The sequence below is a fragment of the Mesocricetus auratus genome, unplaced genomic scaffold, assembly GCF_017639785.1.
Source record: "Mesocricetus auratus isolate SY011 unplaced genomic scaffold, BCM_Maur_2.0 Super-Scaffold_100013, whole genome shotgun sequence".
NCBI classification, from domain to species: Eukaryota; Metazoa; Chordata; class Mammalia; order Rodentia; family Cricetidae; genus Mesocricetus; species Mesocricetus auratus.
Genome location: NW_024429196.1, coordinates 52,504,824 through 52,520,744, shown reverse-complemented (window position 1 = coordinate 52,520,744; position 15,921 = coordinate 52,504,824). Strand labels below are relative to the sequence as shown.

Sequence of the window (15,921 nt, the reverse complement as noted above, 5' to 3'; positions counted from 1 at the left end):
GGCAATGTCAGGAAAAAGGACTTTAAATGTAACATTAAAATGTTTGTTTTTAATTTTAAGATTCTCCTCATTGATTCAACCACCCCAAGCTTAAATTCCAATGCACAAACCAGCTTTCTGCTTCACCAGTGACCTCAACCACAGCCCAGCACCACCATCATACATCAGGGGAACATGGCTTCAAATCACACTGTCCTACAGAAGGTAGTGCAGAAGCCTTCCAAATGCTCACATGGGGCTTGCTCCTTAGCTTAGTGCTACTGGAAGGTGGTAGGTCCTTCAAGTTGTGATTTTTAGGCCTGTGGGCCATGCCCTTGAAGAAGGCAGGAGGATACTAGTGTCCCCCACTATCTTTTTTACTTCCCTGCTGCCATGAAGTGAAAAGCACCTTCTCCTTCAACCCCTCCCATCCCTGCCCCCATTTCCAACATGATATACTGACAGTTCCAAAAACAATGGGTCAACTGCCTAAAACCTGCAAAGCGAACCTTTCCCCTTCTTAAGTTGATCACTCCAGGTATTTGTTACAGGAACAAAATGCTGACCAACAAAAACAGGAGGAAGACTGTTTAGGCAAAGGGTTGGCTAAATGGCCCAGAGGATAAAGGTGCTTGCTTTGAAGGCCTAGCAGTCTGAGTTTAATACCTGGAACCCGTGTAAAGAGACGAGAAAACCAAACCTCAAAGTTAACCTTTGCTCCCCACACTGTGGCATTAATGAACATGTGGCGCGCACGAGCACACACACATACACACAAACTCTTTCTCAAATGTATTAATAAGTTAATAGGTAAGGTTTAAAAAAAAAAAGGAATGGTTGAGGAACCCACAGCTACCGACCCACACATTCACATCAAGGTATGGGCTCCTACTTTCCTCCTGTACACGCAGCTTAAACATGCAGATGAGGCTGTAGCCTCTGGGGCCCACGGACCACAGACGGAAAGCCTGATGGAGCAGGTTCACGACACTGATGTTTCTCAGGTCTCCTCTGGAGTCCAAGTTCACCAGGATTTAAATTTCAAGCAAAACTTACCGGCAGATATCATTTGCAGAAAATAGAAGGCTTCATTCTGACACCTGGTATATGTATACACCGAATGTTAACCATGTTCAGCCCACTCCCTCCCTGTCCCGTGCCTCATCTCCTGTCTCTTTACTAAGCCCCCTCCACTTTCATCTCGTGCTTGTCTTTCTGGGTCTGGCTATGTCACTAAATACAAGGATCTTCCACTTCGACAAGATGGAAATTGTTTACAACTATTGTTTGACTTCACACAAGTTGCCTCTCTGTAGTCATGAGAAATGTATCCCCAGGTTCAGTTAAAATTGGATCAAAGATGTTTGAAAATTTGCATTTGGACTGGTTGGCCCGTAGCTGGCTGGTTCCCATCTCATGAACAGCCATTTGTTCTTGTCATTGCTCCCTAAACAATAAAGTACAACTCTCATATAACGTTCATTTTGTGTTAGGTAACCATCTAAAGATAGTTTAAATAAAGAGGAGACAGTGGGGGTTCTTATTTCTTTAACTATTTTTTTAAGAAAAAGATTTAGTTACAGTGATCTAACAGTTGTCAAGCTAAAAGGCACAGACCCCAGCCATGGTAGGACCATGGACCCAGACATGGTCCTTGGCAGCAACCTGGGTCTGACCATCACCATGGTCACAGGTGGCAGCAAAGGCCACCCAGATTGGCATGGCCCCAGCAGCAACAACGTGGCCCCTGAACCCCAAAACAACCCCAAGTCTTGACCCAGACCCTTAGAATCAGCATGGCCCTTGATGGCAACAGGAGCCACAGACATGAACACAGACCCTGGCTGCTGTAGCACCAGGGACCCAGACATGCCCCTTGGCAGCAGCCCAGTACGGATGTCACCGTGGCTCCGGGTGGCAAGCAAACCTCTCCCACCAGCCTACTCCTCGCCATCTTCATTTCTCCCTTTCTGCCTTTTCCCACAGCACATGAACCATTCTGCTTCTCTTTCTCCCACATCTCTCCACCACGTATTTGCTCATCATAAGGGCCCCACACGCCAGGCACCACAAGGTACCAGGCCATGGATGTCTTCTCACCAGCGGGCGTCTTGAGGACCCTGGTTGGCCTGTGGCTGGCTGGTTCCCATCTCAACAACTGGGGTTCTATGAGGGTGCTGCATCACTTTAAATAAAGGACTTGATTTGGGTTTAGGTTTCTGTGAGAGGTCCTGGAGCCTGCCCCTAGCAGATACTGAGGGACAATATACTTAATGGACTATTTTAGACTGTCATTTAGCTTTATCACACTGGAAGACACAATGGTGTCTCAACCTTTTGGCTATGGTCAAACAAATGTATGATTCACACCACAAGACTCACCCTTTTAAGAGGATACATGCATGTCAGTGGTTTTCAGTCCATTGAGAGTTGTGCAACTGTGACCACAATTAGCTTAAAACTTTTCATTACCCACAAAATACATTTTACAATAGCTTGCCATTTTAAATTGTGTTTTGGTGATAAAACTGTAAATGTGTAAATAAAGATCGCACATGACCCAATGGGCTGCTGGGTCCCTGAAGACAGGCAAGCAAGATACCTGCCTTCTCTCTGCTGCCTCAAAGTGTGTCTGCATGGCTGCACTACTCCGGGATCACTCTCTCCCATGAAGCTCAGCATGGACCGAGTGTGCATGAATCCTTCATCAGTTTTGCTGGATGATGACAGGGAACTTTCGGTACTTACGGACCTCACACCACTGGACATTCTAAATGGAAACGCACAACCACAGTCACTGTGGCAGTGAGCTATGCATGTGTGCACAGTAGCTCACTAGTCACAAAAGCCTGTAAGGTTGAAATCAGGTCTTCCTGGGCTCCTTCAAAATGGGATCACCTGGTAATGTCAGACATGTCTCAAACCAGAGTTACATATGCCCAACCCACTGAGCTCTGGAGTGCCAGGGGCTCAGATTAACAGACTGGGAAGAGTAGAAAGTTCTGGAAATGGAAGATTGTTATAGTTACACAACCATGGGGGTGAGGGGGGACTTAGAGCTTTGACCTATTCAGAGATAGCCACAATGTGATATATATGTATTTACAACCAGAGAGAGAGAGACAGACAGACAGAGAGAGAGAAAGAGAGAGAGAGAGAGAGAGAGAGAGAGAGAGAGAGAGAGAGAGAGAGAGAGAGAGAGAGAGCGAGAGCACTAGCTATCACTCACCTTTGAAGTTGCCAATATACAGGCCAGGCAGGATCTGGAAGAGAGACACAGGCATGACTGTCACAGGATACCAAGTGGACAGCGTTGCTGCCTAAAGAGATAAGGCTCTCACAAGGTTTCCCAGCTAAGCCTGGGGCCCCATATCTACCATACCCAATTCCCAGGACCTCCCTGGGCACAGCTACTAAGGAAATCTGCTCACAGGGTGAGACTGTAACCTTAACTCCCTGCAGCTCCCTGAGTTTGGGCCAGGATAGCATGTGCTCTGGGCATTCAGAGAGAACACCACCCTCCTCCCCACTGCACCACCCTCACTTCCTTGGCAAGCATGCCCTCAGTGTGCAAGATCTTTGTACACAGTGTCCACTGCCAAGTGCTACTAACAGCACCACAGTGTTCTGTGACCCTGCTCAGTGATGCCATGGCAGGCCTGCTTCTCTGCTGGACTAGAAAATTCCTCATGTCCCCACAGAAGACATCAAAGGGGTGAGATGTTATATAGAGAAGGTATGTTTCACAATCAGCTGATGATTTTCAAAGTAGCAAACAAATTCCTGTCTATCTTTTGCAAAGACCGTCAAATCGAATTACAAAAATATTCTGGAAACTAAAGGCAAGTCCTTCTTGCCACGATTACCAGTTGCCTTTGGCTTGCTGACTCTACACATTCCCAAACGCTGTAGCCACACAGTTCTCCTGTCCTCTGCCTCCTCAGTGCCAGTCTCCCAAGGCCCCCATTTTTATGAAGCAGAGTAGAACAGGTACCATAGCATTTCTGTTGTAAAACAATATAATACGTTGGAGATGGACCAAGCTGAGATTGACAGCTTTTAGCTGCACATGACTATGGTCCCAGCTACCTGAGTGGCTAGGACAGGAGGATCACAAGTTCAAGGCCAGCTTGGGTCATAACAGAAAGGTCCTGAGTCAAAATATATCAAAAATGGTTGGAAATGCAGCTCAGTGGTAGAGCACTTGCCTAGTATATGTGAGAACCTAAATTCACTCCCCAGTACAAGAGATTTTAAAAAATGAGTAAAGACAAGATTCAGTTAGTATAGGAAAAAGATTGTTACGGTGCTATATACAGCCACCAGCCCTAAACATGTTTACCTTCTAAACTGGTATCCTTCATGACTAGAACCAATGCCTAGGGGAGAGTCTCCCTAATTTAGTACTTTTTACCCCACTACAGGGACTACCACTGAGCCTTGGTAGCAGCAGGCATACAGTAGTACAACTTAGTGAATGGATGGATGCATGAAAAACTAACACAGCCAGGGTTCCTGCTGACAATGGCAATAGTGTTTAGTAGGACAAAGATGTGAAACTTCCATCCCCTTCCCACACTGAAACAGTACTTCCCATGGGGTTAAATCCACTTGTGGTGATATCTTGCTTGTACAAATAAAGCCTGTCTGAGGATCAGAGAATGGAGCTTACCACTAGTTAACCATAGAGGTCTGGAGGTCTGTACAGACAGACAGGAAGTAGCTGGGCAGAAACAGGATAAGCACGGAGAAACAGGAAATCACTCTCTTGTCTGTTGAGGCTAAGGAGGTAAGGTGTGCTGTGGCTTGCTCCTTCTCTCTGATCTCTCAGCATTTCCCTCTATTCTATATCTGACTCCAGTTTCTTATTATCTAGACTAATTAAGAACTCCGGCTAGCTCAGTCGGCAGAGAATGAGACTCTGAATTTCAGGGTCATGGGTTAGAGCCCCACAATGGGCGCCAGCATTTAAAATGTAGCAAGTACCTAATGAGAATCTAAGACTCTACACAAAATAAGCATTGCATGAATAATTTTACTTATTGGTTATATGCTAAAATGCTTTAAATATACTCAGCTTAATAATATTCTTAAGATGATCATCATCTGTTCTAAATTTCAAAGAAATTTTACTAGAAATTTTTAAATGATATATTTGGTTCATGTTATATTTCTACTGGATAAGCCGTGGCCTACACTGAGAAGGCCTGTGAAGGACTTCTGTCATTTGCACTGGCTTCCTCCCTCTGTCCCCAAAGCACTACACCTGCCCCATATTCAATACAGTCAGTATGTGTTGATCCACTGAAAATATCTAAATGTCTCTGTACATATAGCTTTCCATTTCTACACCAGAAACTGTTTCTGCCCAAGATAGTTAGGGTACTAAAACAATCAAGCAATCTATTACTTTTAAATAGTACAATGTAGATATGAATACTACCACTCTTGCTGAGAAGTGTGAAGTTAATATTCCATAGGCAATCATTTGCACACCTAAATCTATTCCTTCAATTATAATATAAAATGCCAGAAACCAAATGCAGAAAGGGGCAGCGGATGGTGGAACAAACTAGAAATACCAAAGGAAATCTGAGGCACAACCTCAGTCGGTGGGAAAGCAAATGGAGGCTCCAAACAGACGGATGCCTCCACTGGTCTAATTTTAAAAGCAGAAGGCTCATAGTGCTGGCCAATCCTTGCACTAATGAGAACATAATGCAAGCAGATATCCAAGAGAGGGGGTTTGTTTCAAACTGGATCACTGGCAAAAGAGATTTTAAGTGAATTAAATCCTAGTCACCAAAGTACCTCAGTGAGATACTAGTTCACAACATGCAGAAGTGTGGAAAGAGTCAAAGAGCATGAAGAGTCCACCAAGGGCAGGTTCCCTCTCCTACAGTCACCTATCTGGACCCCTGCCTCAACTTCATTCTCGAGGTAATAACCAAACCACTGCAGTGCCTCGCACTCCAAAGCAGAGACCAATGTGAAAGGGTGAAGAGGAGGAAAGAGAAGGGAGAGAGCAAGCCACACCATTAGCGCCCAAAAACATGACAGGGAATGTGTGTGGAGATGAGATGGGGGTTGGGGGTGGAACTCAAGGCCCCAGCTCATCAAAACCAAGATATTTAAAAAATTTGTACAGGAGTGCTTGTCTTAGTCCCGGCCATCTAAAACCATACTAAGATTTTCCTTTAAACCAGCAAGTTCCTGAATCTTGAGGCTGACACAAATAGACCCCTGAGGACTGTCACCCTCAGACCATCCTCAGCCTAGAGGGTGGCGGGGGGGGAATGGGGGGGGAACTGGCCCAGCAGGTTTGGGCCACAAGAGGGTCAAGGAAGGATTTTCTAAAAGGCCTAGTGCGCACAACAGCCAGCCAACAGGTTGCCCTAGGGAAGCCCCACAACCCAGGGTCAACCAGCTCCAGACACCGAAAGCCAGGTCAGTTCTAGGGTTTTCGTCAACTTCCCCACCAGAGTGGCTTGTCTGTGCACGCGCACACCAGTCTGGGGAAGAGGAGAGCAAATTACAGAAGCCGCCGCCCATCTGGCCCAGTTCACCAATGCTGTGGGTGGCAGGCGTCAAGGGGCCCGGTCTCCAGGGAGGGGGAGAGACCACATCCAGCACGGGTCCTGGCTCTCAAAGGGCAGACTGTGCGGGCCGGGCCTGACGGTGGAAGCCGCAAAGGGAAGGGGCGGCCGTGCCGGGACGTTACCTGGCTCATCCCACTCCCCATGGCCGTGCCGCGCTCGCCGCTCCGCGCTCGCGGGAGGAGACGGCGCGCGGGCGGGCGGACGGGCGGGGCGGCGGGAGGCGGCGCTAGGGCGGCGCTCGCAGCGCGCTCCGCCGGAGACCCGGCAGGGCCTCCCCGCTCTGCGCACGTCGGGCAGAGCCGCCCTCGCCCCCGCGGCCGGCCCAGCGCGCACGCGCACGCGCACCTAAGCCTGCAGTTCGCGCAAGCGCGCCCGGGGGTGGAGGCGGTCGTTGCGGTAGGGGGTCCCCACGTCCCCAAAGGCGTTTTCCCCTGGGGCTCCCTGATGCCGATTACCGGCAGTCTCAGGCCTTGACTCCCTGGGTGAATCAGGTGCTAAGCAGAGCCTGGGCTCGGGGCTCCCCTGTCTGGGTTTTCTGAGCCATCAGTTTTAGGCGGGGGGATTCCTGTGGCCCTGCCACACCCAACCCAGACCGAGAAGGAGCACGCTCTGGGAAAGGTGGGCTAGGTGACTCACCTCTGCGGAGATACTGCCCTGGTCTAGGAGAGGAAGGCAGCTGGAGGCTCCAAATGGTCGAGGGTTTCCTTCAGAGATGACTGCTCCCAGACAGCCCCCTACCTGATGTGACAGGTCCGACTCTGCTGGCCCTGTATCAAGTTTTATTACATACATTACAGCATGTAATAAAATTATTTGAGGACCATCTACCATCCATCCTAAAATTTAAATTTCCTTTTACAGGCACAAAAATCCTTCAGCTAGAGCAGCGATTCTCAACTTCGGGGTCGAATGATCCGAATTTCACGGGGGGGGGGTGGCCTAGAAGCATCATCAAACCCAGATATTTATAATTCATAACAAGCAAAATCACAGCTATGAAATAGCAAGAAAAATCACTTCATGATGGGGGGCACAACATGAGGAACTGTATTAAAGGGTTGCAGCATTAGGAGGGTTGAGAACCACTGAGCTAGAGGTTTCTCGTTTTCACTTTGTATTCCTGACAATGCTCTGCACTCAGTAGCTACCTAGAAAGTACTTGTTGAATGAAGATACACCATGCTGCAAGCTGATGTGACAGGTTCGATTCTGCTGGCCCTGTATCATTTGCCACTCTGTCCACTTGGGCTCATCCCCAGAGGCTGCTCTGCTCTTTCGGAGGCATCTAGGCTTGCTCTTGCCCACGTGCTACTGACATCTCAATCCCCAAATCTTTGCATAGCTTCTTTTGAGGTCTCAGAACAAAGGCCATCTAATAGAAGCTTCTTTCGACTAAACCAATTTATAAGGGATGCTCCAGGTAGCTATAACATTACTGCACCTTATTGTTTTCATGGCACTTAGGATCAGAAATTATACTTAATTGCTTACTATTGACCTGTCTCTTAAGATAGCAACCTCTATTCTGTCTTATTCACGACTTAGCCTTATGGCCTGGGTCAGCAACTAGCACAAAAATGAACTAAACATTTGTTAAATCAATTAATGGATTCTTAGCTGAGAAACCAGTGGGGAGGTTCTAAAAAACAAAAATCAAAAAAAAAAAAAGAAAGAAAGAAAAGAAAAGAAAAATGCTGTTATTGAGTTGGCCCAGCTGGTAAAAGTTCTTGCAACCAAAGCCACATGAGTTCGATCCCTGGAAACTATCTGGTAGAAAGAGAGGACCAAATTCTGTAAATTGTCCTCTGACGACACCTGTGAGTGTGGTCACTCACACTCGCAAATAGTAAGCAAACATATGCAAAATAGTTTTAAAGTTTTTAGAGTGCTAGAAAAATGTGGGAAGAGCTTGTTGACTCTGTCTAGTGTCATTTCCCCTTGCACATTCTCGTCCTGGACAGTAAAAGGCCCTCCCTCCATGTGCACTTGCAGTGTCTCTGCCTGCAGGATGAGCCTGTGGCCTGATCTGCTTCTTGTTATTGGAATGTTCCTAGCCCACCACCCTCATGTCTTTTTCCTCCTGGTCAATGGGGCAGCTTGCCCCCTTCCCTCTGCAGCACCCTGCCATTACACCATCATTCCCACTGCTTAGGGTCAGCATAGTTAATGGACTCTACTAGGGGAATCACATGATCAGCTTCTATTCCCCAACCCTTGGGAATATCTTGGGCAAGATGATGAACTGTCTCAGAATTTTCCTCTTTAAAATGGGTTCGCTAGACTATGAGTTTATGAAGGCAACCAGCCAATCGATTGTTCTCCTTCACTCTTCGTAGGTCATTTTTTCCAGTAGAAAGGACAGCTGCTCAAAAAACAATGAGTTCATAAGTTGGTACATACACATAAATGACAAGTGTAAATTGTGTTTTTTAATTCTGCCATCTATTTGGAATACTGCTTTGTGTGTCTATTCTTCTGCTATTGTTTATAGCTTAGATTATGAGCTCACAGTTCCTCATACCTGTCTCCTGACAGTTGAGTTAGCATCTTGCCTGCATTTGCCTTGGCTCATTCCAGAATGCTCACATTCCCAGAACTCATCCCAAATCCTTACATTTCACTTTTTGAGGAGAGGAGGAAAAATATCATTAATATCAGAAGTCAAAGAGTGTGGGTTTGTGTGTGTGTGTGTGTGTCTGTGTGTGTGTGTGTGTGTGTGTGCGTCTTTCTGAGAGAGAGAGAGAGAGAGAGAGTTCCATAATGAGTTTCTGTCTCTCCTTGTCTCCTTCATTCTAGAACCTAAACCCAACTCCATCCATCATAACATGACTAGTATCTCCTTTTCAATTTCTGCAGTTCTATGAGTTTTTCTCTTAATAGTTTCTGATCATGAAAAGGGGGAAAAGTCTAAACAAACCCGGTGCATTTCATACCCAGTGTAGAATTTGTTTGTTTGCTTGTGTTTTCACACATTCATAAAAGTTTTAAAGTCCAGAAGCCAAGTGGATTTCTACTCCATAAAAGTATTCATTGGTAAGCTTTTTTCCTACCATTTCCCCCACCCTCAATGTGGCCAACATCACAGATGAATAAAGTATTCATGACGCAATAAATGTCTTGTGACCAGCTCTTACTTGATGTGGATGGCAATGACAATTATTTGTTGTAACATATAAAAGTCCTCAAGCAGAGATTCATTAGGTATGTTAATGATAATTTCAGAGAATTCAGAGAAAGCTCTACTCAAGTGAGTGGTTGTGCAATATGCCTTGGGCAAAGCACCAAAGGAAATGAAAGGCAGACACTAGTTAGTGTGAAAAGGAGAAACAAGGCAGAGCCCAGAACTTCAAAAGCAAGGGGCAAGAGGCCTGTTTCCCAGGTGATTGGGTAGAGCAGTGAGAGGAGTTCAGAATCCACAGAGATGCTGTCAGGCTTTTATCTGAGAGTTAATAAAGTGTGCTCACCTGTAAAGTCCAGGAGTATTGGCAAGACCTAGAAGAAATGAAATTGTGAGCAGATTATAAGTCAATGTCCCACAAATAGAGAACACTAGTTCCTAACAGTGGATGGAAATAATTCTTCTTTAACACACAAGTCATAGACTATATGCCTGGTACTGCCAGCACGATCAGCCATTGCCAAAACTGTAGTTTCTTAAGGGCAGAGGGCAATTGGTTATTTACACATTTATTTGTTTTGGTGTTGATGATTGAAGCCAGAGCCTCAACTATATTCTACCACTGAGCTACACTGCCACTTCCAAGAAAAGTTGTTGCTGAACTTGGCATCCAGCACACAAAATCGTTCCTAATCTGAGAAAATGTATGTTAGATAAGGAAAGGAACACAGCCAGGATGTGGGTAAACTTCTGTCTTAGATACTTTTCTATTGCTATGATAATTTGCCATGACTAACACAACTTATAAAAGAAAGTGTTGAATTTGGGGTTCACAGTTCCACGTTAGAGTCTATGACTTGTGTTACACAGGAGCAGTAGCTGAAAGCTTACATCTTGATCCACAAGTACAAGGCAGAGCAGGCTAACTGGAATGGCATGGTCTTTTTAACCTCAAAGTCTATCACAGTGACACATCTCCTTTAACAAAGCCACACCTCCTTCCTGAACAGTTCCACCAACCAGGGACCAAGTATTCAAACATATGAGCCTATGGGGGGGGTCTTCCTTCTTCAGCCCTCCTGTCTGGGGAAATTCCCATTGGATAAGGAAAGAATTGTAGCCATGATGCTGTTTAAATTGTCCCAGGTCTGAGTTTCACTAATTGTGCATGCATTTGTATACCAGACACCAGGCACTACCTGTTTTCCTCCTTCTGCTCCCCACCCTCCATTTCCTCTTCCTTTTTACTTCCTTTTTGTCTGAGATGTGGTTTTGCTGTGTAGCACAAGCTAACCTGCAAATTTCTCTATAGCCAAGGTTCTTTTCAGAGTCATAATTTCCCTGCCTCTGCCTCCCAAGTGCAGGGAGGATGTGTGTGTACATACTCAAGTCTGTCTTTTCTTTTTCCCCTAGAGCAGTATTAATTTCCCTAGAGCCATATAGGATCCAGTAGTGACCAAACTCCTATGTACTTCCTTTTTAAAAGCAGACACAGTGCAATTCTAATAGAGGAAAGGGGAGGGGTAGTAAGGAGAGGGAAAGCAGGGAAAGGGGTTAGAAAGGATTGGAAGAGAGAAGAGGAGGGAGACCTGTTGGGGAGGAAAGTGCTAGCCTTGCAAGGGTGCTTTCCTACTTGCTGGGCTCCACTCTTGGGTGCACTGCTGATGCTTCAGATCCCATGGATTTCCAGAGTTGGACTCATTGAGTCTGTTGTCTGAGCTTTGGGAAAGAAACTTTGCCTGGCCTACTCACTTCCTTCTTGGATATTTTATGTAGTTATTTTCCCCACAGGGAATGACTTGACCTAAGTCCTTCTCTATGCCTACCAAGAAAGGTTCTGCAGCAATTAACGTGTTCTTTTAAAATTTATAATGCATAAACAAAAGATATTTAAGGGTGGTAACTTTATGCCCAAACAACTAGCAATATCTGAACCACTGATACCTTCTTAGCCCTTGTAGAATATTTGACTTTATCTTGGTATTTGACAGGACAGAACTGATGTAAAATCCAACTTGATCCTTGCTTTACTACCCACCCCACCCTCACCACCACTTGAACTTAAGACACACCCAGGAGGCTTGCCAGCTCTGCCTCTCTTTAGTACACTAGGTACAGTCTCTAGACCCTCAACAACCCTGTTCAAACTGACCACATAAGCTGCAATGTGGGGCAGGGTGGGATATCCCCTAAGTGTTCCTGGTCAGAGGACTCCATCCATTGGGACTTACTGCACCTGCACAGGCAGTCACCTCTCAGACTCACTTCTGCTTCTTCACAAGGCCAAAGGGGCTAGAGCCTAGCTCAGAAGTGCAGATTCGAGGGGTGACTTGCCTCAGAGTGGTTCTGGGCAGGGGTTCTGGCTGCCTTGACCATTTTGCACTTCTCTACTGGCTGTAATTTTGGAACTCCTCCAAAAAAAGGGCTTGAGCTTTGTTTTGCTCATTTAAAAAACGTATTTTCTGTATGCGAAACCAAAATTGAATTGGAAATGAAGGCACACACACAGCCTGGATGGGGCTTGATGGAGGAGGGGCTTTCCTAAGAAAATGGAATGTCCCAAGAGAAATTTCACTCACTGTGATGGGGAAATCCAATTAGCATGAAATAACACTGTTGTTATTGAACATTCTATCTTGGGTTTTACCTTCGTTAATAGTTACCACTGTTTTGACTAGTTAGTCATCATCAATGTCCTATAAGTTTGTGAAACTCATCACACAGTGAACATATCTCAGGTTGATGGTGAACCAACAATCCATTATCCACAATGCTATACTTATATTTTTTTAACAGAGCACTGCCTGACCTCAAGGATGGAGCTCAAAAGACAAAATCTCACCCAAAGTGACCACTCAGCACCAGTAATTCGTGTTTCCTTGAAAAGGACCTCCCATCATTAAAGTACTAGTTGCCTTGGGTTTTTCATAGATTTGTCACACTTTCATAACCTTTCTCCAGATACCAACTAGCACAAGAAGAACTGTTGCACAGAGAATTAATCAAATGAGGCCTAAGGTATATCTGAATCACACAAGATTCACTTTTCTTACACCGCCACAAGAACCTGTGAAGACTATGGCAAAGAATGCCCTATTTCATATCCCGTGTGCTGAACAGACAGGAACATTTGTATCTGGCTTAGTAATAGCCTAAACTCCTCTTCTTCTTCACTCAAAAATTCTTGAGAACATTTCTTTCCTCCTGTATGTTACTGAAGGGTCTCTGATGGTCATTTTTCTTAAATGAAATGAAGGTGCATTGTGTCACCTCTCCCAACATAAACCTGTGACTTTGAAGTACCAGTTCCTGCTTTTCACGGGGTTGAAGGGCAGCCCAATGGCAAGTACACAGGTATAAAGAGGGTGTCAGGAGGATGGTCTGGTATATAACTTAGGATGCTGCGTCTCTCCCCACTTAACGTGAGATGAACTCTTGCTGTTTTGTTGTGTTCATAACAACTAAGCAAACAGCTGCAGGCTCTTGGCATTGCTGGTATTTTCCTCTTACCGTGGCAGGCAGCTGCGTCTTGCTACAAAAGGAAGTTTGGTTTTCTCTTGGTTGATAGCAGCCTCCAGCACTTGAGGGCCAGTAGAGGTGTTGATTTTCAAATCTGCAGTTGTGTATCTGAGAACCATATAGCAACGGAAGCAAATATATGATGAAGTGGTGGGCAGAAATATCATTTTAACAGGACACCTGTCATCTAATTAATTATTAAATGTAATAGTTCCATAAGTAGATCAATAACCCCTTACCACTCTTTTTGAATTTCTTTAAAGATATATAACACATGTGTTATACATCAATATTTATGTATATATTGTTAAGAGAAGCTTTTTCTTTGAGAGTAGCCTTCCCGCCAGCCTGGTTCTAGAGCCCCATCAGTCCCAAATAAACACACAGGAGGCTATATTAATTATGAAGCTGTTGGCCTTGCTTGTCTCTTACTGGCTAGCTCTGCTTTAAGTAATTACCCCATAATTGTTAATCTAAGTATGTCTCTTACCGGAGAATAGTTCCGGGCTCCTACCCCATGGCGTTACATGTTGACTCTCAGTGTTTCTCCTACCCAGAGTCCTTCTGGACTCCTAGTCCCTCCTATCTAGATTCCCTATTGGCCAGACAGTGCTTTATTCTTTATTGACAAATGCGCAGGACTTCCCCAACAATATATAAATGTGTTTTTGTTTGAAAGATTTTCCTCTATTCTTTTAAACTTAGTAATATTTCTTGATGTTTGGTTTATCAGCTGAAAAGAGGAAATAATTTGGCTCTTTGATTTGGTATAGGGTGTCTGTCATGTGAGATGACTTATTTGTTCTGGCTTGACAAATATTTTCCTTATTTTCAAACTGAAAACCCAATGTCCCAGGTACCACATTGGTCCTGAGCAATACAGGACAGCTGGTTCCCTTATATCCCTGGTGTGTTTAGGTGAAATGGGATTCTCTTCAAGTGAGAAAGAAAACTGTCATTTAAGCACCTTCCTTTTCATTAGCATAAAATCTCACCTGTAACATATGGCAAGAGAATCACCTTCTTCAATCACCGCACAGCACAGGCAACACTGATCTGGAGCAGGTGCTAAGAATCCTTCTGCTTTCAGAAAAGGAAATGCTGGCTGGCTTAGGAAAGTCAGTGTCGTTATTGGTTGGAGAGAAACGTATCTTGATCTCTGTAAAAGTAAGTCAACATTCATGTCTGCTTCCATGTGAGAGTTTTCTTTAGAACCATCCCAGAATCAGCATGAGAGAGCCCAAGACCCCAATGATGTCAAATTGAGATTACATTGCTTAAAAGGACAGATTGAAAAGGATATTAACAGTCTCCTACAGACTTTCAGAAGCCACAGTGTGGTGTGTTAGCACATAAAGGCCTCAATTAATCATCTTTACTGAAACCCTATTGCTGTCTGCTGCCCACAGCTCATTCATGACTTAATGTCAGATGTCCTAGGCACGGTGTCCAACTCAAGCACCTGGGGGTCTTTTATATTCGTTCAACAAATATTTAACAAGAACCTGCTATGCTCTGGGCTTTGTGTCAGAATCTGGATATACCAAAATAAAAACAAAACTTCTCCCAATCATAGTACACATCCATTGATAAGTCTCCTGGAAAGAAGGACATGTACACAATTAATTCTATACAGTTTGATGTATCCTGAGTTTGATAAGCTTTAAAGCTGTCTCCATGGTTTTTTTTCCTGTGCATGAAATTTTCAAACTCCCATATGTGTTTCAAGCTCAACAACTTTGGTGATATGGTCAGACACATCCTCATGTTGTCTTCTGGAGATCTTGGTCCATAAACGATGTTTTCCAAAGGGGACTATAATGAAGGGAGTGAGGCAAGTGTCTTGTGCCTGGAACAATAAAGGCTATGTAGAATGTTCTGCTTAGAAGTCAAAGCTGATTTTATGGGTTCCCATTCTTCCCTTTCATGGGCTTTTCAGAAATACATCATTAAGGAAAAAAAACTTTGGACTTTAGAGAGATCACAAACTTAGACAGTAAAAGTAGCTTATTATGCAGGTGTAAGTTGAAAGTGCTCAACCTTTTGAAGGAAAGCTTTTTATCCTACATTTATGAAGGAAATTCCAGCTCTAAGGGTTAGGGATTAGGAATAATGAGCTAAATTATCAAATCTGCCTTTGCAGACACTAACAGAAATCAAATTGTAAAGCTAAGAGACCTTTACAGATCATCACATTCTAGTCTAAACCACTTGGCTATTGAAGTATGAAGTGAGTTTTTTTTCAGGCCAACAAAGTAAGGAGAAATAGAAGTGTTTGCTGCCCCAGGTTCTCACTCCATCACTGGGCGCTCCTTAGAAATTCTCCCACTTCCAGTTTTATAGCAACTAAAGGGCTAATGTCTCACACACTGTAGAGTCTTCAGACTCTAAACTCAGCTTCTTTAGTTTGGAGAGTGCCAGACAAACATGAAGAGGAACACCTTAGTCCGTGAGGAAATCATTCCATAAATATTGATCACCTGCATACAGCTTATGTGACTTAACCTAACATTACAAAGGTAAATATGTTTTTTTTACTTCTAAAGAACTTTAAGCACCACAAGGAGCATAGGGGAAAAGTCAGTTGTATCACTAAGTGTTGGAGTAGAGAGGGAACCCACCCAGAGAGGCTACAGAACTTTAGAGAAGTTTTACTTAATGACTGGTGGACCAGGCTTAATAGAACCTAAGCAGTTAAAGTCTTCA

The 15,921-nt window shown here is 44.5% G+C and overlaps 1 protein-coding gene across 9 annotated transcripts in view; it reads right to left on the bottom strand.

Annotated features, from left to right (window-relative positions):
* Dusp22 (dual specificity phosphatase 22) overlaps nucleotides 1-7,427 on the bottom strand; it is a 50,599-nt gene extending 43,172 nt beyond the window's left edge. For 3 of the 9 annotated variants that reach the window (XR_005880833.1, XR_005880838.1, XM_040755773.1), the window contains exons 1-2: nucleotides 7,215-7,385; nucleotides 3,209-3,242 (exon numbers count right to left, since the gene is read on the bottom strand). Coding sequence is in view for 3 of the 9 variants with exons in the window: in XM_040755773.1 (XP_040611707.1) it covers nucleotides 3,209-3,242; nucleotides 7,215-7,370 (190 nt within the window). In the remaining 6 variants the exon portion in view is untranslated. Of the gene's footprint in view, nucleotides 1-3,208; nucleotides 3,243-6,700; nucleotides 6,809-7,214 lie in introns of those variants that run through there. The other 6 variants (XR_005880834.1, XM_005066424.4, XR_005880836.1 and 3 more) reach the window with 4 other exon arrangements.
* Nucleotides 7,428-15,921: the final 8,494 nt, after the last annotated feature.